Raw genomic sequence first — 18836 nt, forward strand, 5'->3', positions numbered from 1 at the left:
TTTTGTATCATCTAACCTGTGGACATCCTCTCCTCCGGTCTTCCAATCTGACTTTGATACTTTTTGACCCCTTAGGACCACCATACTGCTTGCTTATCAACTCCAACGCAGCCAAATGAGGAGTTGTATTCCATTTAGTCCAGAAAGGTCACCACCACCACTTTGAGTCGGGACCCAAAGTACGTCTTGGCTGATGGTTTTGTTCCCCTACACTGCGGGCTTCCACCACCCTCGTATGGATACTTTTTGACCCCTTGATACCCCATACGTATACATATTTAACAATCTTTTCGTGGGGACCCGAGGTAGGATCATGTATGCGTAGCTCCCTCAGCGTGCTCCACCAGAGTAGTACCAGATACTTCCTGACACCTTAGGCCCACCATACTTGCTATCGTGCGGTGTATTCTTTTTAGCACTTGCCAAGTGTGTATTCTTAGTTTTAGATGTGTTTGCTTTTCTACCCCAATAAACGTGACTTTTACAGCGCTGGGAGCATACCTGGACATATTTAGGACACCTAATGGCTCCTAGACGGTGAACCTTCCAAACTAATAGAGTACAAGAGTGGAGTCAAGCACGGGTGTATGCTAGCTACCACTCTGTTTGGGGTATACGCTCTACTTCGCCTTTTAAGAACATACCTTAGTCCATAAGTCCATACTACAGCATCATGATTTGTTTGCTTTAATCTCAGGCAAGACACCAAATACACACCAGGAGCTCAGTATGCAGATGATATTGCCATCTTTACCAGTGATGCTACAGCATCTGATATCCGCCTACAGCAACTTGCCAAAGAAAATGGGTCTCAGGATCACCATCAAGAAAACCGAAACCATGAGTGTGGGCGAACAAGCTGTCAAGTTGAAGACGGTCGAGTGCGTCAAATATCGCGGAAGTTATTTCACCAAAGACTGTAAGTTCGATGAAGAGATAACCGCGCGTATTCATGCTAGGGTAGGGTGGGGATGTCAGATGGACTGGTCGATCTTCACCACAACGGACGGAGTCCGCATCACTGTGGACGCCGCACTAATTCGCCTGTCCTTCTCCCGTTTCATCCTTCCCTCGCTTGCGAACACTAATGAAGTCAACCTTTCCTAAACCGTTTTTAGGGAGCCAAGGCAGGCCTTTTGTGCCACCTAACCTGCGGACTTCCCTGTGGGTTTTCATGCATTCATACAGTATTGATATTGTTTAAAGCCACCACCATGTTGGCTATCCAGAGGAACCTTGCTTTTTATTTATCCGTTCCAAAATGTGTGACGAAAAGCGATTTGTTGACGGCTGGTGAACACTGATGAGTGCTTTAAGAGTTCTCAGCCAATAGTGTCCCAACTCTAAGAGAGCCACGCCCATTCTTTACAGAGCCAGAGTAACCAACACCTGGTACTTTGTTTGGGCACTCCATTCCACAAAATGAGATGCAAACGGACTAGTTTGGCTGTTCGATAACCAAACTTCTAGCAATAACTTTTGTCAAAAACCGAATCATTCTGTGTTGTATGGAAACCGAGGTACCAGGGGACATAATTACCACCTGCTGTTATCTATGCCACTTGGTGCTTCGAACATCGTTCCCTCACTCTACCACGTTTTTTCAAAACTTTCCTTATCGGTAGGGTCTGGTACCAACTAACTGCGATAAACCACCCTCGACTGTCTTTTTTTTTTTTTTTAATTGTGCACCCGAAGCAAACCATCCTCTGCCTTATGCTGATCCCAAGCACGCTTTTGTTTACCGGCAAACATTTTGATTTTGTATCCTTCAGGACGCATACCTGTACATATTTATCATCAACTACCCCCCTGTGGGGAACATTTGGGTGGATTGGAACTTGATTTGCAAGTTGCTGGAGTGGTGATACAAGGCATGAGTCGTATAGCAGATGAAGCTGTGCGATGCAGAGAGCAGACGGGATGGACTGCGTATAGCGTCAAACCTCCAGAATCCAAATTCTCTCTCTCTTCTCTCTCGTCCACCCATCACATCCTCCTCCTCTCCTCCTCCTCCTCCCACCGCGAGCAGCTGCGTCTCTCCAGCCTTTCCCTGACGCCGACTCTCCCATACTGATGAGCCCGGGGAGCCACGCACCTCCTCCCGCTTGACGTCGCCTCTCAACCGGTCGCGGTGCCGCCGCTCGTTTGCACGTCTTGCGCAATAATTGTGACCGACAAACGCACGGCACGGCACAGCACTGCACGGCACGTAAAGAAACCGGACTCGAGCAGACGCGCACCCGGCTTGCTCACACCTTCGGAAGAAGAGCAAGTTCCATCCTCCAGGACTGGAGCTTTCCTTGCGGCGAAACGCGGGTGATGTGACCGTGTGAGCGCACTCCTTCACCGGCATCGATCGATCGAGCTGATGGCTGAGCCCGGCAGCGTGGACGTGCGGACTCGTCGTCGTCGTCATCATCATCACCACCAGTGAGCAACATCTGGACCTCCAGGAGCTATGTCCGACGTGACCAAGCCGTCGTCCGCCTGCAGTCCACGGCATCGTCCCTCGGTTCCCTCGGTACCTGCCTGGAGCTGATGCAAGCTTGCTTTTTGGTGTAAAAAAAAAAAAAAAAAAAAAAAAGGCCATATAACAGAACCTTCTGGAGAAGCATTTGGACAGCGGAATTCGACCCCCTCCTCTTCCCAATCGACAGCAGATTGATTTCTGCTGGATCATGCAGAGATTATTACTACGGTGAATAATAAGGATGGATCCGGTTATGTGCGTTCTGGGGCTGCTGGCGCTGGTCGTGGAGGGCATCCGTTGCCAAGGAGTGTACGGTGAGTGTGGAGATGCATGCACGCATGCATGCATGTTCATGACCTTGCAAAAAAAAAAAAAATCTGGATAAATTCTTTTTAAACCGATCACAAATCGTGCAACTCTTATGTTGCAATGCATACAGTAGTTGATGACTCACGGGTGAATTTAGCATAACACCTCATCACCATCGTTACCTTTTTAGCTTTCACTTTATGCGATATTTCTCGCAACCCCCCCACCACCACTTTGTGCAACCGGTGGTACAAACAGACGGTGCCTCACATGTGAGCCGCCGTCCTCCGCCATCCTGAAGCCGCTCTGAGGACATCATGATTCATGGCTGCTATCAAGGAAGCAGCCTTCCTCTGCACTTTAACCCCCCCCCCGTCCTAAGCGGAGCGGCTGAGAAGTCACATAGATGATGCTTGTTGTTGGTGTTGCCAGGCAGCGCTAAGGAGATGTGTTGCCATGTTGTGTGCAGGAATGATGGAGGTGTTATCTACTAAAAGCACACAAAACAAAAGGAGGTCTACTGAATGTTGCCTCATGCATGCTCGGGTTTAATCATCTCACCTCCATAGCTGCTGGAGAGGATCATTGCGCGTAGGCGGTGGTGTTTGGAGTGATGCTCCAAGCATCTAATATTGATGTTGCAAGAAATCACAGTCCACGGCAGGCCGGGCGAGACGAGCGTGACGCAGGCCGATCCAACCCCCACGTCACATCAAAGCTCCTCGCCGCTGTTCATTAGAGGGAACGGCATCCCGTAATGCTCCGTGGTTGGGCTGTAGAGCGGCCAAGTGTGGCCCAAGGAGCTGGTGATGGAACAGATGGAGGTGTTTTTTTTTTGGTGCATTCTTAAAACTGTCCCCCCCACCACCCCCCTACTCCTCTTCATCACTCTTGTAAGCATGCGGGAAGTGGGACAGGGCCCGTATGTGTTCTTGTAATTGGTGCGGATCCATGGCTTAATTGCCGTACAAGTGTAAAAAGAAGCGTTTGTCTATCTTAACGAGTGGCAATGTCAACGAGTTCCTCCTTTGATGTTTGCTGAATGAACTCTGAGGTCCCAAGTGAGGTCACGGTGTCTTTGAATTTTGAATTGTATGACCTTTGGGGTGTTCAACTCAATCACGTTGCTGGGATGGCACCCTTGAAAGTCCTTCTTTTGACATGTGACATGTGACATGTGACTATGTAGCATTACATGAACTGGCTCAGCACGGAACTAAAACTGAGCTCTGATACTTGCAGAAAAAAAGTCCATTGTTTTTGTACGCTTGGCACTCTTACACTTTGGGAACATACCTGTACATCTCTGAGGCTGGAGCAGTACACGAGCTGTTAGTACTACTGTTAGGTAGTACTTTGAAGGACCGTGGAGTACGAGGGATACTCCTAGAAAAAGCCCATCATTTGGTCTATCCTTAATAATTCTGTTTCTGCACCTGGAAAAAAAGATTTCTCATTCAGGAAAAAAGTCGTGAGTTAATAAATTCATCACACGCTAAATGAAAATGAACTGTAATTTTGCCGGCCTCCACCTATCGCCATGTGCAAGCGCGTCTATCGTCTCCAAATTGGGCAGGAAGAGTGTTGCCTCTTTGCATTGGTTCAGCACCTTTTCATGCTTCATAGAGCAACAGCGCTCCATAGAACAATGGAGTGAGACCTTTTATCCGTCATACAATCACTTTGTTTCTGTGGGGGGGGGCACGACAATACATACAGCAGTGCAGCGAAGGAGCCTCGTGAGGAGCAATGCAAGGTCATGTGGTAGAAATTAGGAGGAAAAAAGATGATTGCAAAGGAAAACCAATTTGTGTCCAGACATATTTTTTCATTGTGAAAATCTCATCTCGTAGACTCGATCTCGTGCGGCGTCTCGTCTCACGAGTTGGATGTCTCATGACACCCCCAGTCGTTAGGGACCTTGGACTCCTACTCTATTTGTGTACTCGCAGCAAAAAGTCCATTTGTTCACGATGTGGAACCCTTGACCTTTTGGGGACGTACCTGAAACAGGTACAGGTGTGTAAGGCACAGGAGATTATTTGCTGAAAGTTTTCAATAATCAGCTCCTTGCACTCTTGCATCAGTCAGTAAAAGCAGTCCATTGGTAGTAAAAGCATCATGGGACCACCAAGTACCACCGAGCTGTCAGTCTCCTGACCTGTGGGTTGACCCTCCCTCATAAATGTAAATAATAGTACGGAACGTAGCAATCCATCAATGCGGGGTCAATGTATTGATTATAAGATGAATAGTAAGCACTTGGCTGTGATGCATGCCGTTTTATTTTGAAGCCTGCAATGTCAGTTCCAGCCAACAAAAAGTAAAATACGACTCATGAATAATGGAGGACTTTGTTTGTTTTTCCAAAAATAACGTTACATTCTAGTCACTTTTCAGAGGGCGTGATCTGAATAGAAATCATTGCGTTGCATGTATTTCATATTGATCGCAGGTCAGTGAACTGAATCAAAATTGCATCTTGGCAGACGTTGTGGTCTATAAACAAGGCACCATTGTCCAAAAAATCAATATGATACTGCAATCCTAATGGCAGCTGTTGATTTACACTCTTCAGTTCCACTGGAAAACATTGCAGTTTTTCTGATTGAATTAAGGGCTGCTTTCATAGCGCCCCCTATGGATTAAGCTTGGTAATGGCAATTGAATTGAGTTGCAACCAAGCCAAGATTGAGACAAATAAACACTTTAAATGCGATGATGCTTATTTATATGCGGTGATTTCTCTCTATTTTTTTTCTAAGTGTAGAGTTTAGCGAGTACATTTGTGTGGTTAAGACAAAGCCAAACCCCCAGGAGGTCAGTGATGCTGCCAGAGTCATTAAAGGGCGCTGATGTGGGCCAGTCACCGCCATCACCATGGAGAAACATCTGCTCACCTCCTTGTTTTTGGTGGCTTCTCATCGCACACGATAGCGGATAGCAGCTAAGTGCTAACACCTCACTGCTGGAGCTCATTTTGCAGCCACCCGCCCACAGGATGTCTCAAGCTTGGCTTGCCTTCTACGATTGTAGAAGTCTTCAATTCCAACTCCTGCTGTAGGAGTTATTCGCTTGCGACGTAAAGCCAAAGCAAACAGTTGACTGTTTGTCTTGTTGTTGGTTTACTCCTTCTCCTGTAGATGTAAGATGTATGCTACAAAATGCTGCATGCTGTCACAACAAATGGAAAAAGAGGGCGTTTTCACTAGTGGTGGCCTGGGAATGCTAAAACACTGAAGAAATGTGCCACTCTTGACAGTGTGTGCCTTAATCCGTATGGAGAACTCAAAGACACACTTCACTAAATGATCTTACGTTCTTTTTTGCGTTAACGGCAGTAACTAATTAATGTAATTATGCAAGTGCGTATTTTAAGGGTGACTACATCTTGCTTAACCGTTTGTTGAGGATTTTATAGCAATATGTGCAGAGGCTGACGTCCCGTTAGAAACGTTAGCCAAGCTACTGTACAGCAATTACTGGGCAAAGTTGTCCAATGATGTATTGCATCAGGCCGCTGACTGGTTAGCATGTTGGCCAAGCAGTCAGGAGATGGGAAGACCTGGGTTGGAATCTCCCTTGAGCATCTCTGTGTGGAGTTTGCATGTTCTCCCCGTGTGTGGGGGGGTTTTCCAGGTACTCCGGTTTCCTCCCACATTCCAAAAACATGCATGTTAGCTTCATTGGAGACTCTAAATGGTCCATAGGTATGAATGTGAGTGTGAAGTCACATCAATAAATGTAAGGATTTTTGCATTTAACTCATTCGAGGCATTTTTCAAAAGTCAACCCCTTCAGTAGCGACCATTTTAGACCATTTTGACTGATCTTGGAAGGCACACAGACTATTGTGTTGTATGGTTATGTCAACATGGAACCTACCAAAAGAATGATTAGACCCCCGTCTTTCATCAGAAGTACGTTTGTTGCTACCTTTTTCCGTTGAGTCATCAGCAGTAGAACATACAGTAGGTAAGTTTCAGGAAAATATCAGTTCCTGACTAAAAAGGTGAGAAAACCAGCTTTTTGTGAAAAGATACATTTCAAGCATAACTTTCACTTTCATGCAGATATATTTTTGCTTTTGTGACAGCTCAGGTATCTAAACAACTACACCAACATAAACAACACAAAAAAGGGTTGTTTTACATCAAAATAATTTTACAAAAGTAACACAATGAACTATTTACAATTGTCACATTTGGAAGTGAACTATGTGTGTGCACGTGTGTGCATGAGTTAAAATTTCCCTACAATGCGTAATCTTCTGCACGCTCTCCCACTTCCTCTTTCCTGTCATGTGTGATTTGTCCATTAGCGCTTCTCAAATGCTCTTCTGCCACCCTGTGGCCATTTTTGATGTGTGATAAAAGTGCTCTGAGTGAAATGCAGTAGTGGAGAGTTGCATCATCGCCTCTTTTTGCCTGTGACGTAAATCATAACCATGATCATTTTAGTCAACGTAATCACATGGAATGTCCGTTTAACCTCCACGGTGCTTAAGATGAAAGTTTTGGTTCAGTACTGTAAAGTATTGGGACGGTGAGTCCTTGATCTTTCTGGATTTTGCATACGTTTTGCACCTAGGCCTGTCACAGTAACTCATTTTGCTGGACGGTAATTGTCCTACAAATGACTGCCGACAAACGATATTATCATCAACATTATTTTGAGACCATTTTTGTGTTAATGCAATGATAATATATGTATGTAATATTGTCAGCATTATTTTGAGACCATCCTTTCCCTAATGTAATGATAATATATGGCATAATCATGTGAGTACACCGTATCAAACGCAATAAACTGGAATTTCTCAAGAGTATTTAACATTGTAATTGGAATATCACAAGCTTTTAAATTAAAATAAATCAAACAAGCAAACAAAAAAAGACAAAAACACCCAATGAAAATGAAATGGACTAGAAATAAAAATCACATTTCTGATTTTGAATCGGTGTCACTTTCGTTATTGCCTGAATGATGACAAAAAAACTGAGAACTAATCTTATGTTGACGTCGTGTGTCAATGCAGACGTCAGCTCATTTGCATACACACTTCCTGGACTCACGTTGAGCAACATCGTGCGTGAAATACGCTGTGCAGGTTTTAATGAGGTGTAACATTTTGAAATCGACATCAGATGGTGCTTTAATACACAACAGGCACCAAGAAAGTATTCCATCGTGTAGCACACGACACGCGCAGCTAGCGCGTAGTGCGCTCGCTAGCATGTAGCGTGCGTCTCCCCACTGGGACAAAGAGACTGAATGACTGACAGGAAGGCTCATTCCGCTGTAGAAGCGACACGCCCAGGTGTTGAGACAGATGCACAGATTGAACCCTCTTGTAGCACGCATGCGCATGTCAATGTAAAATTCTGGAGTTTGTTTTGACAGGCCTAATTGCCACACGCCTCGATGCATACCATGACGGATACTTTGGCAATGATGGAAGTCAAGCAGTTTGTGTTCACCAACAACAGGCATCATGTGTCTACCGTGCTACCCCAACACAAAGGTGTGAAAAAGTAGTCTGGTACCCTTCCCACCTTCTGACAATGCAAACCAAACCAAAGCAAACTTGTTTGTGTTGAACCCCCCAAATAAGGCTCTAAAGAGGCGGCAGGAGTGAAGCATGACTGTGATCGTATTGAGTGGTTTGTCTGCGCTCTACTTCATCCCGCAGTTGTGTTGCCGGCGTGTTCAAAGTCGCTCTGCGACAACCTCCACGGGATGCACGCTCCTGATCTCTTTTTGCGCGGAGAAAAGTTCATAGCTTTCCTCCCTCTTTCACATTCCAGGTCCAAGCAATTGGCGGTTGTGTCCTTTCATGGGGCCCGGGTTCAGACGCGCTGGCTTCTAAGCTATGCAAATGCATGCTGCCAGTGAAACTAAAGCCGTCTTTGTTGGTTCTCAGAGGCCTCCTCCACAGAGTCCTTCATCATTCCCTTGGATCGGGACCTTCACATTTCCCCACCGTAATGAGAGCAAGGATAACTCTATCTCTCTCTCGCCTTGCCTCCCACTCGCCGTCCTTATCTCCCGGCGTGTCTCTCAGTGCAATCCCCACAGAACCGCCGATGGATGTCTTCAATCAGCGGCAAATGAGGGTATACAGTAAAAGTAATCCCTCCTCCGAGTGGAAGCTTACGTGGGGCCACGCTGGGAATTGCTTGCTACCTCCTGGTGGGTGGGTCTTCCGACAGAAGCAGCTTAATCAAACCAAGTCGGTTCTCTTTGGGTGAGGTCCTCAGGGAATATGATGACTGAAGATGCGCAGCAAGGACTGAGGGTCTGGAAGACTCCGGACCCTCTATGCCGCTTATCCTCACTAGGGGGGCAGGGTGCACTACATTCTTTAGGCAGGGTCCAAACTGGGATGTTCGCTAGTCACATAGACAAACAAAAACTCACATTCTTACCTATGGACAGTTAAGCTAACATGCATGTGTTTGGAATGTGGGATGAAACCAGAGTACCCGGAGAAAACCCACGCAGAGATGTCCAACGAACCCAGGTCTTCCAGACCTCCTGACTGTGTGGTCAACATGCGGACCCCCACTGTGTCCATTCGTTTTTCCTAGGAGGATGATCAAGGTGGTGTCGCTTCGGATTCTTGGATTTGTTTTAAAAACGTGTTTTCAGGGCTTCTAATCTCCGGTCAAGATTCCAAGAGTTCAGCCGAGTCAAAAACAGGATTTTGATTCATCAGCACTGCAATCGCCGTGTGCCCGACTCACAAAAATACCCAAGCAACACAGAAAGGACACGGTGGGACGTCTAAGGGTGAATACAGTCCCATTAAGGGACTCTGCTCAATCTTGAACATGAACCGTCACAAAACCCTGTCATGCATGGCGGTGCTTCCAACTTTAGAGGCGGGCTTTCCCTGAAAATATCAGTTGGAATTGTTTGGAGGCGCCGCTGTACTTGAATTGACAAGACATTGGTCCCTGATTTGAAACAGTCACAACGAACGTCCCTTTAGCTCGGGCACGTGGGGTGAGGTTCATGGCTGGTGAGGCGCTGACCCCTCTGGAGTTTTGAACTTTGTCCCTCTTCCCCACTCCATTTTCAAACGCAAAAGTGTTGGCGATCCACAATCTCTTCTATGAGACATGACCACGTATGTCTTTCGCTTTTCTGTGCGTTCTAAAGATATAAAAACAAATAAAAAGCGGCAGCTCAGTAGTGCACGTAATGGGAAAGGCCTATGCTGTCTGCAAACATCGCTAGTAAAACACCTCCAACAAGGTTTTCTGGTTTTCTATCCGTGCTGTGAGCATGTGGTAACAGGTATATTCATGATCACATGGAATACTTACACTATTTTGCGTATTTTGACCATTCCAAGCATTACCGGAACTTTCTTGCTCGGCGCATTGATTTCACATAGCAACGTCGTAGAAACGAACGCCTACCTCTAGCGTTAACTCGGAAATAAAAACACAGCAGCAGTGGCGGAATCTCGAATATGTAGCCTTACCTTTCTGGTAGTGGTCCGCGGCATTGTGAGCGCGACACTAATGCGCTACGGGCGAGTCTGTGGTGAAGCTAGTCGCTAGCCGGCTAGTAGCTAGCCGATGTGTTCAGACTAAATGTCAATACGCCAGTAATGTGGTTCAATCGGCGTAACGATGTTAGTAATAATAACAAAGTCGCTGTAGCTTGGTTAATATGCGTGTCCCATTATATGAACATGAAGACATTTTCAGAAGACTTTATTGGAGAAATAAATATGTCCCATATGAGCTGGCTCTTTTCTTCTGTTTCTATATCTTTAGAATGCGCAGAAAAGAGAAAGACGTGTGTTCATGTCTCTCAGAGGGATTGTGGATTGGCAACATTTTTAAAAAAAGTGCACTTTTTCTTTAAGTTTAGAATAAATAAATTGGAGAGGCTAACTAATTAGCTCGGTAGCTTGCTATGCTAGTGCCGGCCGTTTGTTACGTCCCTGCATTGATACTGTAGCCTGAGCAATGTGATGTAAACAAAGAAAAATAGGAGTGTAAAGGTGACTATAGGCGTGTTATTTCCCGTCTACAGGGCTCTAATCACGTTAAAACCCGTATTTAGAAAGTCAAACAGGTTTTCTATCCTCTTTGCTCTTACTACAAAGTAGTTATAAACAATGTATTTATACGTCTTTTGTGTTTTTTCGTGCGAGAGAGGCAAAAGGAGGTCGTGATGCAACTCTGCCCTAATGCATTAACATGTCTGAGCACTCTTAAGCCATAAAAACGGCCACAAGGTGGCAGAAGTGCAGATGTTAAGAGCTCGGCAGGGATCATTTCGGTGGAAGAATCACACATGACGGCAAGGAGGAAGTGAGAGAGTGTGGAGGAGTGTAGCTTGCAGAACGTTGCGCATTCTAGGGAAATTTTAACACATGCGCACGCGTGCACACACACAGTTCAGTTCCACATGTGAAAATAGTAAATAGTTCATGGTGTCATATTTTCAATAAATGATTGTGATGTAAAACAACCCCTTTTTTGTGTTGTGGTATAGTTGTTTAGATATTTCAACTGTCACAAAAGCAAGACATTTGTGTCCAAGTGAAAATTATGCCGAAATGTATCTTTCTATCAGTTCCCTGTTTTAGTCGGGAACTGATATTTTCCTAAAACTTACCTATGTTGCACTGCTGATTACTAAAGAACGGAAAAAGGTAGAAACAAATGTTCTTTTTCTGATGAAAGACGAGAGTCTAAGCCAGGGGTCACCAACGTTTTTCCTTGTGAGAGCTACTTTTACAAAATGAAAATGGCCAAGAGCTACTCATTTTTGTAACATTTATTTTCAGAGCTTATTTTAAACCCAAAAACAGCAAATATGCTTGTTTTACCAGAACATGAACAAAATGCTGGTGTCCACAACTCACATTTTGTATTTCAGAATGCATTTCTTTCTACTGTTCTTTCACACCTGAATGAAAAGCAGGCTTGCGGGCACCTCATGTGGTCGTGGGGGCTACCTGGTGCCCTCGGGCACCACGTTGGTGATCCCTGGTCTAAGCTTTCTTTTGGTAGGTTCATGTTCATGTGGCCAAAGAACACCGTGTGTCTGCGTGCCTTGAAAGATCGCTCAAACGCTCAAACTTGGGTTGTCTTTTGATAAAATGGTTGGGATTGAATGAGTGACCAGTGACTCCTATATCACGGAAATTCATGCAACGCGGGGACAATTAACTGCCATGAGCGAGGGACTGCTGTTTGCGTCTATGAAGGTTCTGATGCATATTAAGCCTTGTGCTGGAAGTCCGTCCAGTGAAAGGGAGATAAGTGCGTTTGCTTTGTAGAAAGTATAATGTACAGCTGAATGAACAATGGCTGTGCTGGTGTCCTCTCCCCCCCGGTTTTTTATACTGGGAGGTTGTGATGAGTTCAGGAACACAATTTACCTCTGGATCAGTCCAGGCCAAATCCCTACAGCGGCCCAAAGAAGCTTATTATAACCTGGCTGGCTGCTTCAGCGTTTAAGCCCACACCCCCCCCAGATCCCCCCCAAAACCCCGAGCTGCCTGTAAGGGAGGAAAAAACCGACGCTGCATTAATTCATTTAGGCGCGTTCTGGTTGCACGACTGTGGTCAATCAAAAGTTACTTTGTGTCTTTACTGCATAATGAAGTCCGCAAAGCCGGCACCCGACCAGAACTCATTTTTTACCTTTTCATATTCTGACATTCTAACGAGCGGCTCGTTTGTTATTTGCATCCGTAAGAAGGCTTAAATCTTAAATGTCAGCCTTGGTTACCTTCGAGGCTTTGATATGCGGCGATTTAATTGCTTTTTTTTGCACTTTTAATTTCTTCTTGTTGACAGACGTGCGACTGACGACACATTTCTCACACATTTCTTTTGAATACTTCCCAGATTTCAGGCAGTTGAGAGTCGATGGATAAATGTGATTGCTGACAGGCCTTTGAAAGTACAACGTTTGTAATTCTGCTGCATTGTCGCTCTCCCGAGAAGCCGTCCTCCTCACAGCCGTGAGCGCTTTTGACCGTCTCCGGCAGACAGAAAAGGTGATGGACGTGAAAAGACATCAATAATTAGTCATGTGCTGCTCAGCCTTCCGCTTTGAGAGGCAAGCATGTGCTTGGATGAGAAAACAATTTCTCCCGCTGGAATGCAAATACTGTAGAAATAGTCCGTTCCAGAGTCAAACTGCCGCCACTCTGGTTCCTGGTGGTCATGCAGGTGTCAAAAGAAGTTCAGCGCCGTTAACTTCACAATAAAACAGATCCTCTATATGACAGGAGCGCTCTGTTGTTTTTAAAGACGAGCTGCAAAAAAAAAAAAAAAAAATGCTGATCAAAGATCTTTTATATGACAAGAGTTCTCTGCAGTTGTTAGAAATCTGCTGCAAACAAACGCAGGTTATTACAGGAGTTCTCTGCAGTTTTTAAAAACATGTCGCAAAAAACTTTGGTCGAAGATCCTCCAAGTAACAAGAGTTCTTTGCCTTTTGTCGGATCCGCTGCAAACAAATGCTGATCAAAGATCCTCTGCGTGACAGGAATGCTCTGTTTTTAGGAATCTGCTGCAAAAGCGGTTGGTCAAAGATCCTGTCTTGACAAGAGTTCTCTGCTGTTTTACAGGCATACCAAGAAAAAAAGAAAACCAAAAAACACTGAGCAGACATCCTTTATACGACAGGCATGCTGTGCTCTTTTAGAAAAACTGCTCATCAAAGATGATATATTATCTATGGCAGGACTACTCTGCTGTTTTTAAAACATGTCGCAAAAAACTTTGGTCCAAGATCCTCTATGCAACAAGAGTTATTTTCCAATTTTAGAAATCTGCTACAAAAAACAAAATGCTCATCAAAGATCCTCTATATGACAGGAGTGCTCTGTGTGTTAAGAGTCTACTATGAAAAAGGCTGGTCAAAGATCCTCTATATGGCAGGACTGCTCTGCTGTTTTTAAAACATGTTGCAAAAAACTTTGGTCCGAGATCCTCCATGCAACAAGAGTTCTTTGCCATTTTAGGAGTCGGCTGCAAAAAAAAATGCTGATCAAAGATCCTCCATATGACAGGAGTGCTTTAGGCAGTGTGTCGAAAGACATACTGCAAAATACGCTGGTCAAAGATCCTCTATATGACAGGAGTGCGCTGTTGTTTTCAGAAGCAATTACCAAAAGCGCTGGTCGAAGATGGTTCATACGACAGGCGTGCTCTACGTGGTGTTTTGAAAGACATACTGCAAAATACGCTGGTCAAAGATCCTCTACGTGACAAGAGTGATCTACTGCACCAAAGTGGTCAAAGATGATCTATGTGACAAGAGTTCTTTGCTGTAGGGGTCGTTAGCAAAGATGTAAGCGGCTCCAACGTTGTGAAGGACTGACGTGATTGTTGTTGCTTTCTTCTGTTGCTAACAAAAACAGTGTGTGTACAGTATGCTTGTCATGATGGGCATCATTATTATTATTATTATTATAATAATTGTGAATATTGTTAAGAGTTTGGAGCAGACAGATGGATCTCTCAGCGGAGCAGCTGCTCGGTGCGTTTATTCATAACGTTCTCCGCAAGCTTTTAATTATGTCCGACAACATGCTCCTCATTAAATAACATCCTTCCAAAGGAAATCATCCTTTTTTTCTCTTCCAGCTTTGACTTTCTCTGCGTTTTTGTAGCCATTGAGTGAGAAGCTTACCTGCGTTCCAGCTGTAAGCTGCCGACGTGTTTAATTGAATCACGGCTCCCGGCGGTTAAAGCCGTGCCTGTTGCACGTGGCGTTATGTCATCCAATCAACAGCGAGCCATGTGTGTTATCGGGAGTGGCGGAGACTTACACATGCTAGGCGCCGTCAAAGCCACGGCCGTGATGATGATGATGGTGATGATGATGGATACGAGCGGTTGTCTTTGTTAAACCAAACCGGCAGGGGTCTCCTTTCCAAACCCGACTGCGTGCGTTGTGGCGCTCGCAAGAGGCCAATGCCAACCTTGGACTCTGTCGCTTTAACCCGCGCAGGCCTCCTAAGTACTTCTTATGTCCAGTTGTCATGGCGACAGTATTTGTAGCGGTGAACGCTCGTTTTAGACGTGAGACGTCGCTTCCTGGAAGCTCAGCGGTGGCGGCGCTGTGAGGCGACGCGCAACAACAAGCTGACGTCTTCTTCTCATCTCGGGGCCGATTACTTTGTAAAAGTGCAATGTAGCTCAAGTTATCACCATCTACATTTGGTAAATTAACCTCATTACAATTCATTAGCTCTAGCTGGATCAACCTTGTTTTTTTATTTTTTATTGACCCACAGAACATCCTAAAAGTATATTTTGACAAAAAAACAAACCAAAAAAAACCCACATAATTTTACAAGAATAAAGTCAAAATATTACGAGAAAAAGTTGCAATATTACCAAAATAACGTTGCAATATTATGAGGACACATGTCATTTTAGTAGCATAAAGTTGAAATACTAAAGTTTTTAAAGTCGTGATAGTATTATGAGAAACAAACAATAATGAAGAAAGGTGACATTTTTTGGAAAATCATGTTGCGGTAAAAAGTCCTAATATTACGGGACTAAAGTAAAACATGATGGGAATAAAGTCGTAATTACGAGAAGAAAGTGTAAACAGTTGGAAAATGTAAAAAAACCCCCCAAAAAACAAACAACAAAAAACTCCAGAAGTGAGACTGTAATTTTACAAGAATAAAGACAAAATGTATTTTAACGAGAAAAAAGTCACAATTTTCTGAGAGTAAACTTGTAATATTATGAGGAAAAATAATGTTATTTTAATAGCATAAAGTGGGAATATTAAAGAAAACAATATTAGGAGTAATAAACAAAACAACCAATAAAGTTGTAATTTTTGAAATGGAAAAACTGAGCATGAAGTCAAAAATATTAAGAGATCCTTTCATATTCTGAAAGAAAAAAAAGGCAATTTTCTGAGACTAAACTTGTAATATTATGAGGAAAAATAATCATTTTAGTAGCGTAGAGTTGAAATATCGAAAAACATTCTGTGTGTTATTTTTTAAAAAGTCATACGAGGGAAACAAAATCAAATTTAAGTTGCAATTGTTAGAAAATTAGGTTGGGAAAAAAGTGATAATATGACAGGAATAAAGTCCAAACATTATGAGAATCACGTCATCATATTCCGAAGAGAACATTTGCAAAGATTATTGAAGAAGAAAGTTGAAATATTTGGAACATTAAAAAGGAAGAAAAGCAAAACAAGGAGCAAAGAGTGAAGTTGATATGAATCATAAGCGTTTTCACCTGCAGCATAAAGCGAAGCCGACATGCAGTTTTTGTCTTGAAGCGTACTGGAAATAACTTCTTGGCATATCTTTACCAAATACCAAAGTGGCAAAGTTGCATCCTTTCATCTTTGACTATGTGACCCTTGCTGGAAAAAGTTTGGACACCCCCGGCCTAGGGCCTGATCGATTATGAGGTGCGTGCTTGCGTTCCACCAGAGAGGGACTGCATCGTGTTCTTTTATTTACAGTGTCGCTCGTCATGAAGCAGCCAAAGCCGAGCCGCCGTGTAAAAAAAGCTCATCTCTCCTCCATCTTTCTGCCAGACGGGGTAAGTCCCACTGGCTCCTTCTCCCAAGGGGCTCACCTCCAGCCTAATAACTTCCTGTGGCCAAGCCGCCACAGTAAACTAGAGAAATGAACACCATGAACACGTCCCCCGCCAGTAATACACCACATTGGGCTAACGTCAACAACGTCGGGCTCCGTCCCCTTTTTAAAAAGCCACATCACATCTTGAGGACGCGGTGAGAAAGATGGAAGGATGTGCTTTTCTTGCCCCGGAGGTGACATCGTCTACGTAAGGGAAGAGTTGAGGTGTTCTTGGGCTGTAATCAAAGGTGATGGCGGCGAGCGGCGAGGCCTTGCGAAGGCGCCACTTTCTCCTTAAGCTAACCACCGACTTGATTGTGTGAATTGCAGGTCAATAGTCAATCTGGCGCTGATTGTTTCATTACTGCTGTGGAGCTTCTGCAGGAAGAACACATGCTTGGGCTCCTCACGCTGCCTCCGGGGCCTCCATTTCTGTTTTTAGGATTATCGTTTACAGCTTTCGCTGCGTGGAAACCTTCAAATACATATACACCATCACCCCGAGAAGCACAGGAAATGGAAGGAATACACTCCATGTTCTCAGCGTGAGCGTTGCCAACTTGGCCAATTTGTCCGTAGAGTCGACCGCTTTTCTGACTCTTTTGGGAATTCAATCGGCAAAAACAGCAAAATGATTTACAGTCATGGCTGCCACCTCTGTTTTCCTTTGTTGTTTTTTTTAAGAAAATTTTTTACAAGCATTTACTTGTGGGGATCACAAAAATAAAACTAAACCAGTATACTTTTTATTTTTCTTTCCCTCCTCTCCTCTCCTCTCCTCCTTTTCCTTTTCTCTTCCGTTTTTACCCTTTTCTTTGTCTTTATTAAACTATTTAATTTTTGTATTTTTATTTATTAAACTGTTTATTCTTTTGTATTTTTAAAATTTTATTTAATAAACTGTTTTATTCTTTTGTATTTCTTTGTTTTTAGTTGTATTTATTCAACTATTTGTTCTGTTGCATTTTTGGTTTATTTTTATTTATTGAACTATTTATTGTTTCGCATTTTTTGTTTTTAGTTTTATTTATTATAACTATTCTTTTGTATTTTTCATTTTTATTTATTATTTTGTTTTTTTTCAATTTGTATTTCTTAAACTTTTCTTTTGTATTTTTTAAAAAATATTTTTTTACTAAAGTATTTGTTAATTTGTATTTATTTTATTAATACAGTCAAACTTGTCTATAGCGGCCACTAGAGGGAGTCTGCAAAAGTGGCCGCTACAGACAGGTGGCCTCTATAGACAGGTTGGCATCCAGTTTGAATGTTGACCAGTAGCGGGAAAAAAAAAGAAATAAAAGGGAAAAAATAATAATAATGTTGACCAGTAGAGGGCACTGCGGACTGTGGATAAAAGTTGTACAGCACTACTAGGCTTGTTATTATCATGGTTCATGGTTTTAATCCTGAACATGCATGAGTCAAACAGTAGCACATCACATAGTACAATTCACAATTTTGCATGTCCAAAAAGGAGTAGGAAGAAGCAAAGCTTATTTAATCCTACCCCTCATCAGTTTCACATCAGTTGCAATACATTTATTCACCTCTTGTTCTTCCAAGTGTACTTTGTAGGTCTACATGACAATGTAGTGCAATCATAGCCAAGGCTTTTACTTACTAAAAGGAAGCTAGAGGCTTAATAATAACTGATAGAATATATCCACCACCCACAGAACAAAGCTGTGCTACTAATGTCTTACGCTTGTTTTTTATATTTTACTTTTTATACGGCAGAGTGTCATTACAGCTTTAGTTCATCAGGAAGTGACGGGAAGTGACGGTGGGCGTCCCGAGCAGGAGAGCTCGGCTCAGTGCTAGCTGTGAGTTTGGAGAGAGTTGGGAAGTGTGTTTATGTTGGCGTGGATGTAAAGTCCTGCAGTGTTCTCCGCTGTTAATAAAGCCATTAAAGTGCATCGGCGACGTGAGTCTCTCCTTTCCCACAACAAGCGGCATTACAGTATTGACCAGTGCACACCAGGAAATAAACAGTGTCACTTGTTACAGGCATTGGCTGGACAGCTATGTAGTGGGGCTTGTTTAACCTTTGCCTTGTGGGCAAGCAGGAAGGAGAGACGATGCTGAGAGATGTGTGTGTGTTCTGAGCTGCTGTCTGGTGGCCACGTTCAATAAATAAAGTTGGCAGAAGCAACAGGAGAAGTTTCCTTCTTTGCTTCGGAGCTGAATAACACTGACAAGTTAACAGACTAGTAGCGAACGGAAAAGAAGACGGCTTTTTTGTGTCGAATACAGAAGATGAGGACTTTGATGGATTTGTGGATGAGGATTGATGAAAAATAACGTGAGTACATTCTAAAATACTTCAATTAAGTACAAACAAACTCAGTTTTGCTCCCGCTGCCGCATGCATGCTAGCGTATGTTTTTTTTATTGTAGCGTCGCTGGGAGCACGTCCTGTTCCCAGCCTAATTTGCG

At 43.6% G+C, this 18836-nt stretch overlaps 1 protein-coding gene across 6 annotated transcripts in view; it reads left to right on the top strand.

Moving 5' to 3' along the window:
• Positions 1-1901: 1901 nt before the first annotated feature.
• Positions 1902-18836, top strand: part of LOC129171932 (MAM domain-containing glycosylphosphatidylinositol anchor protein 2-like) — a 215218-nt gene continuing 198283 nt past the window's right edge. For 2 of the 6 annotated variants that reach the window (XM_054761097.1, XM_054761096.1), the window contains exon 1: positions 1904-2787. In XM_054761097.1, the coding sequence (XP_054617072.1) occupies positions 2715-2787 (73 nt within the window). In that variant the 5' untranslated portion in view covers positions 1904-2714. Of the gene's footprint in view, positions 2788-18836 lie in introns of all 6 variants that reach the window. The other 4 variants (XR_008566863.1, XM_054761100.1, XM_054761098.1 and 1 more) reach the window with 4 other exon arrangements.

This window comes from Dunckerocampus dactyliophorus, chromosome 19 (genome assembly GCF_027744805.1).
Source record: "Dunckerocampus dactyliophorus isolate RoL2022-P2 chromosome 19, RoL_Ddac_1.1, whole genome shotgun sequence".
NCBI lineage: Eukaryota > Metazoa > Chordata > Actinopteri > Syngnathiformes > Syngnathidae > Dunckerocampus > Dunckerocampus dactyliophorus.